This window comes from Solanum pennellii, chromosome 5 (assembly GCF_001406875.1).
Source record: "Solanum pennellii chromosome 5, SPENNV200".
NCBI classification, from domain to species: Eukaryota; Viridiplantae; Streptophyta; class Magnoliopsida; order Solanales; family Solanaceae; genus Solanum; species Solanum pennellii.
The window spans coordinates 70,931,792-70,938,850 of NC_028641.1; the positions used below are offsets into that span (position 1 = coordinate 70,931,792).

Below are 7,059 nucleotides of genomic sequence, written 5' to 3' on the forward strand. Positions count from 1 at the left end.
ATTTTTAACGGCCACTTTTTAAATCCAATTAATAACTTAATTAATGACGTGGCAATTTTCTATTGGCCAGATTTTAAATAACCTAAATTAATTTAAAAACCCACCCATTCCCAAATTAGACCCGCCCCAAATTCAATTGACCCATCTTGCCCATCTACCATCATCCCGATCTTCCTTGAAAGATTACACAATTTGTTAACTGAGGCCAGAGAGAAGTTCAATAACATAGAAGCACAAAACCTTACTAATGGTAACAGGATGTGTGAAGTTAAGATCAGAAAATCTACTGCCAAAGAGCAGTTTGGGAAAGAAGATGTCAAAATGTAGTAAATTCAGCTGCATACCAGCCATGCAGAAACCCCTGGCAGCTCAGTTGCTGGAAGAGATTGGCTTCCACCACTTCCAAACGCAACATTTATCCTAACGTCCGGGGAAGCCATAAATGAGTATAGAAATGCTCTTCCATCTAAAACTGGCACTAAGCGGAGCTGTAAAAGTTAAATAAAGGAACTGTCATTTCACAGCAGTAATTCAAGCAGCCAAGGAAACAACAAAACAGAAATTTGACCCTAAGCATATGGCTACGCAGTTGCAGCCAAAAATCATGAGAGTCAACTACCAGCTAGTTATCATCTCAAGGACTTAAGTTAACTATCTTAAGTAAATTCTTCAAGGAAGATCGAAACGGGATGATGGTAGATGGACAAGATGGGTTAATTGAATTTGGGGCGGGTCTAATTTGGGAATGGGTGGGNCATCCGGGGAAGCCACAAATGAGTATAAAAATGCTCTTCCATCTAAAACTGGCACTAAGCGGAGCTGTAAAAATTAAATAAAGGAACTGTCATTTCACAGCAGTAATTCTAGCAGCCAAGGAAACAACAAAACAGAAATTTGACCCTAAGCAGATGGCTACGCAGTTGCAGCCAAAAATCATGAGAGTCAACTACCAGATAGTTATCATCTCAAGGACTTAAGTTAACTATCTTAAGTAAATTCTTCTGCAGCCGAGCTGTTTGAACAAAGCTGCTCACTTCAATTTAAATTGAGAATTGCTTAGTTGCAGGCTTATGTGAAACATAAATACTAGCAAAAATAACTAATGAAATGTTTGTACAATGAATCATTCTTCTAGCTACTTTTATGTTTTCCCAAGAGGCTGATAAGGTAAAATTGTACATACATCACCCTTGATGTGGATACTGTTAACGACAATCCGAGCAGTCCCCATTAATGGCTTTCCCAACTTGGCAAGCAACATGATACTTATATCAGTAGTATCCCAGTCAAAACCAAGATGTGCAATTCGCTGTCCACGAAAGTAATAGTTAAAATACAGACATGTATTAATTGAAAGGGAGAAAAAGGAAAGAAAGAAAAGTTTATTAATGAAAGCAAAGGTTTATAAACTAAAAGCTCAAAACAAGAACTTGGACAAGCACCCAGGATATCATCTAGCCAGTTAATGAAACTGAAATAAGAATCATGCAGACAACATTATGAATTCAGCAGAGTTCAAAAAACTATTTGATTAATTTTAGAACTGTCTAAACTTTGGTGGGCAGAGTTACTGAACCATGCATCATACCAAGCAAGTGAGGTCCTTGCTTTTGGCCCCTCAAAATTTGACACCTCAAAAGATGATATGTAAATATTTTTGTTTTTGTTTCATAGTAAAAGATTGAGAATACTGGAAACTGGACCATGAGAATTTAAAAACTACAATAGTCACTCTCATAATGACAGTTTTGATTTTTTTATAGGAATTAAAAGTGCAAAAAGAATTGATCAAATAGAATATAATACTCCAATTAATTGATTAATCAGATAATGATATATTGTTATACTTCAAATACCTATATTACTAATAGAACAATTGTAAAAAAACTCTTATAACAATTGTCTCATCTGAAAGAAGTTCTCAATTTGAAACTGATAAATCAATAATACCTTAGATCAAACTATCTAGCTACTAAATTAATACCTTATAGCTGGTAAAGATACGTGATGTGACAGGGGTTATGATTACATACAACCTTTACATGTATCCCTTGTCTGTTTAGCCGTGAAGCTAAGTAAAAACTTTTTTTAAAAAAAAAAAACATCAGTTACTAAATCAAAGTAACTCAAGGTACGTAAAAAGAACCAAACCTGATCATTGGAAGTTGACCACCGTACTCCACGAAGCCCTAAAACTGGAGGCTTAGAACCAAGTGAAAATTCTTGTAATTCAATCTTTTCCTACAACCATGATCAAGTCTACAATCAGTTTTTGTAATTTAGGCAACATTTAGTACTTCTAGCACCAATTATCATATGAAGGGGTGAACAAGAAAACTCACAATCAACTTTGATCTTCGTTGTTTCATGCGTCTCTGTGTCATAACAATTAAAAGAAGGAAAAAAAAAGAAAATACTTAGATAATAAAACAGCTGAATCTGTGTCAAAAGAAAAGCATTGTCATTATAAAGCATCACATATACATTATTTTCCAATCCATCGAAACATAAACATAAGATTAATACACCAAAAGCATTTTTCGGTTATCAAAAGAATAAGATTAAAGCAAAGAATGCATCAGTATAAGCTATACATGAAGCATACACACATCAATCATGTTGAATCAATCAACTATACACATCATGCAGATGCCTCAATCACGAGCTAGTTGGTGGATCAATCTTGTTACTTCAGGAAAGAAAAAAGTTAAAGCTTCTATGTGCCCTAAGGGACAGTAAGTCAGAAACTCAGCTTCTTCTAATGTCCAGTAACAAGCATCTGAAATGATGGAAATCTCTTGATTCCTCGCGACAGGCCGGCTCTGATCAAACATGACTTAAAAGAGCTTTGTAACTATTTTCAGAGGTTTAAGGTGGCCTTTGCTTCACAAAGTGGGGTGGAGTGCCTTTAAATTTGGACAAGGTTTAAGGGTCTAGGATTAGACTGTGCATATAATAGATGCTTGGACAGTTGAACTCTAAACTAAAACTTTTATTAGGCTAGTCAGAACCTCCATAGCCGATTGATACATTCTCAGATATCAGGATTCGGCGTTTAAACCTAGGATCACAATGTAACTTTCTCTTAATGCTAAATTCTTATACATTAGGCAAAAAACTTGTATGTGGATCAAGAGTGTAAAATATGATCAATCTGACTCAGATTATCTCAGTAAAATATTTAACAGGATAGAGTAAAATAGCAAAGAAACAAAACAAAAGAGAGAGGAGAAGTTTGTGGTTATCAGGTATTTGTAAGAATGAAAGACTGACACTTAAGTTTTTGGTATCAATGATACATCAAGATCCATTGACAAACAGGAGCTGGGTGAAGATCAACCTAAATTCTTATGTTGATAAATGACCAGATTGAAACTTCTAGAGGGCCGGGAATTTAACATGTATCCTACTCACTAAACACCTACTATTTATCCTATCCGCTTGTTCCATCAACATCGACTGTCAAGTAAGATTCTTCTGCTTGTTGAGGACAAAGTAATTTACCTCGACAATAGAAGAGAACCTCAAAGAAAGCCTCGGGCTAATATAATTAGGCCAAACTTCAATTAATAGCTTATTCAGCCACTCACACTGCTCCAAAGGTGTTGTTGGCTGTACATCATCGTTGAAGGCCAAAAAAAAGAGCAAAATGAGAGTAAATTATTACCTAACTCGTGCAGGAAACAGTGGACAAAGAAAAGAAGTCGCAAGGAGAAAGGCAAAGAAATTACGGATGTCTCCAGCAACACTTGCTTCCATTTATTATTCAAGTCTTCTGCAAGAATTTTGCGTTGGTAACTTCCATACTGCAAATAGAAAGATTGGTGTTTTATTAGACACTTATTGTATACCTTTTGTCTCTATTCAAAATATAATAGGACAAAAATTCTGGGAAAGAAAGGGAAACTAGACTATACCTGGCTTGATAAACATTAACTAATAAAAGCCATCAAATACCAACACTAAAGATCACTTTTTTCACATTGAAGACTGTTAAAAGACAACAACGTAACCAGTGTAATCTCACAAGTATAGTCTGGTGAGGATAGATTGTATGCAGACTTTGTCATTGCCTCGTAAAAATAGAGAGGTTGTTTCCGAAAGATCCTTGGCTTAAATAAAATATGTCAGGATGTTAAAGACATTTTGATAAATTTCACAGCAAATAGTGATCATCTAACTCATTGATTTTTATAAATAAACAAGAGAAAAACTAGCTTCTCTATGAAGACATGAAAAGTACAAAACCACAGATCAAATCAGAAGAAAAATTAACACAAAAGATCAAGCAACATGTCAGCAGGAACAAACAAAAATATACTATTTCATTCCCTATAGATCCAAGAACCTGTTAAAGATCAAGATATAGTTGAAGAAATTCTCATCCAAAACCAATAAAGAATAAATGTTACCTGAAAAACAGCCCAAACAGCCACAACTAGAGGAACCCAATTGGTCAGAGAGAAAATCCACTTTTCTATGCCCCAAACAACTAAAAACACAGGAATTACAACTGGAAGAAATGGCTTATCAGCAATCAACTGATTCAAGAAATCCATAACTTCCCTCACATCCCAAGAACTTGCTCTCTTTTTCTTCACCATCTTAAAAAAAATGCAACTAACTACAGTTAACCAAATTCTCAACAACAGTACTTCACTTGGTCAACTTTAGACATTCCCAAAAAAACCCAAAGATTCAAAGACTGTCTTTTTCACTTCTCCTTATTTTTTCAAGAATGATGAAAAAAAAAAAAGGAAAGACCCCAGAAACAGAAAAATGAATAAAGATTTAAAGACTCTGTCTTTTCACTTCTTCTTTTTTTTTCAAGAATTCAAGAATAGATGTAAAAAAGGAAAGACCCCCAGAAACAGAAAGATGAAAAATTTTCTTTATTTATTTGGAAATATATGAAAGGGGAAACATACCCCTTTGAATCCGTTAATGGAATTCATACAGACGGCTATTAGACTTGGTAAATGTTGTGGCTTTTTGTTTTCTCTGTTCCAAAATGGAGAGCTGGAAGGTTGGTAGCCAAGAAGAAAAGTCTCAAGTCAACAGAGCCTCTTTGGACAATGCTGCAATACTCCAACATGTTGAGAATTACTATATTTTATTACTATTCCATATAGGAGCAGACAGTGTCAGCTTTTAGTTTTAATTTATCAGCTAGTTTTGAGTGAGAATCGGAACTCCTATTCCCTATATTTTTGCATATTTTTCCTGTCATTATACGGTTCCCTTTGGCCCTCGCTTTTGAAATTGAAACTTTAAAAAATGAGTTGTTAAAATTATATTTGATTTGTTTCTAATTAAGTTATTTTGAAATAATTTATTTTTGTTATTTTATTTTTATATCAAAAATTTTAATAAATAATATTTATCTATTAATTTCAATAAGGACGGATTTAGAAAGATCCAAAGATGTCATGGGACACAATTTCGTCTAAAAAAAATTGATATATATATATAATGTTAACTTTTCTTATAAAGGGGTGTGGAGTTTAGTAGGTTAAGTATTTCAATTATTGCATGAGAGTCGTGAGTTCGAATTTGATTGTATAAAATTATGTATACGTCATGGAGTCTAACCAAATTATTTTATTTTTAAATTATTATATACTAATTTTTGAAGATAAAATTCTGATTAAATTTTCAAAAATTGATCAAATTTTATGGTCAGGCATAAAAAGAAATATCAAAATTTACAATTAAATGCTGTATAAATTTTCAAATATTTGGATTAAAAATTATTTTCCTTTATTAAAATCTATAAGTACAGCATCTTTATATTTTACTTGGTTCTTATATTACAAATAAATCAATATTTTTGTTTGTTCATTTAACAAATCAAAAAAGTTTTATTTTATTAAATAACAACATAAATTAATAGTAGCAATCAAATTTAAAGTATCATAATATTTTTTATCAAATTAATTTAATAAAATACATTCCTAGTAAAAATAAATAAATAAAAACTGTACCAAAAGTTAACTAGGTAACTATAATATTAAATGGAAGGATTAATGACTAAACATGAGTATTTAAATAATGAGAATTAAGTCTAACTAATTTATTCTTTACAAGTCTTTTTTTAATCATTGTAATAATTAATTCGTACATCTTTTAACCTCTGCCTTTTTTTTCTGCTACTATGAATTAAAAAGAATTGTGATGTGACGATAAAGACAAAATATATAGAATTTAATTCCATAACTTTGTAGTTAGGTGCGCATCTAGAGAGAAAGATTCTTTATTTTAGCCTAATTTTATTATTATTCAATAATTCACCTTTGATGTTTATGTCCTAAAAAAACGCTTTAATCTTTTAACATGTGGGGTACTTAGCGTTTAATATTATTTAGTCTAAAGTGTCAAAGAATTTTTATATAGTATTATTTTGTTAATCCGATGTGGATATCAATTTAAACTTAATTTACTGTATAATTAAGCATGTCATTATCTTTTGAGAATTTTTTTTTTCAGTTCCCTTTAAATGGAAACTTGGGACTGGGCGTATATGGTAATAAGTCGGATGACGATTTTTTTTTTATTTCTATTCAATTCAAACTCAAAACTTCTGATTAAGGATAAAAGATTATTTATCACTCCACGACAATCTCTGTTGGTGGATTCAAGAGAAAGTTCAAATACAAAAAAAAAAAATTCAAAAAGAATAAAATTAGTTGACCTGAATAATAAGATAACTTTTTTTTCTTTTATGATTTTATTTAATTACATGCCTAATAGAATAATATATTGATAAACACACCAAGAAGATAATTTTGTTATTACATTTTCATTACTCCTAAATCTTTATTATTGACTCGTTGACTGTAATAATCTCATTTATTTATTTGTTTATTTCCCTTAGCATTTTTGTCTTTTTATTTTCATAAGTACGATTTGATAGCATTATCATTTTGTGCTCCTTTTTATGTATTCTTAAATTACATCAAGTCCAATTGTGGTTTTCTTTATGATTATACAATAGATAATAGATTAATTAATCTTTCGGTTAAGATAATCTAGGTAAAATAACAAATAGTAGTTGTAATT

At 31.6% G+C, this 7,059-nt stretch overlaps 1 protein-coding gene across 1 annotated transcript; it reads right to left on the reverse strand.

Annotated features, from left to right (window-relative positions):
* Nucleotides 1-317: 317 nt before the first annotated feature.
* Nucleotides 318-5,191, reverse strand: LOC107018980. The gene is made up of 8 exons (XM_015219572.2): nucleotides 4,413-5,191; nucleotides 3,732-3,806; nucleotides 3,505-3,612; nucleotides 2,343-2,375; nucleotides 2,152-2,241; nucleotides 1,184-1,309; nucleotides 757-819; nucleotides 318-425 (listed from the first exon to the last, which is right to left on the reverse strand). The coding sequence occupies exons 1-8, from the start codon at nucleotides 4,602-4,604 to the stop codon at nucleotides 333-335; spliced, it is 780 nt and encodes a 259-aa protein (XP_015075058.1). The 5' UTR covers nucleotides 4,605-5,191; the 3' UTR covers nucleotides 318-332.
* Nucleotides 5,192-7,059: the final 1,868 nt, after the last annotated feature.

Coding starts and splice junctions, on each gene's coding strand:
- LOC107018980 (XM_015219572.2), bottom strand. CDS start 4,604: ATGGTGAAGAAAAAGAGAGCAAGTTCTTGGGATGTGAGGGAAGTTATG. Junction 3,807..4,412: donor CTGTTTGGGCTGTTTTTCAG/GTAACATTTATT, acceptor TTCTATTTGCAG/TATGGAAGTTACCAACGCAA. Junction 3,613..3,731: donor AAGTGTTGCTGGAGACATCC/GTAATTTCTTTG, acceptor GATGATGTACAG/CCAACAACACCTTTGGAGCA.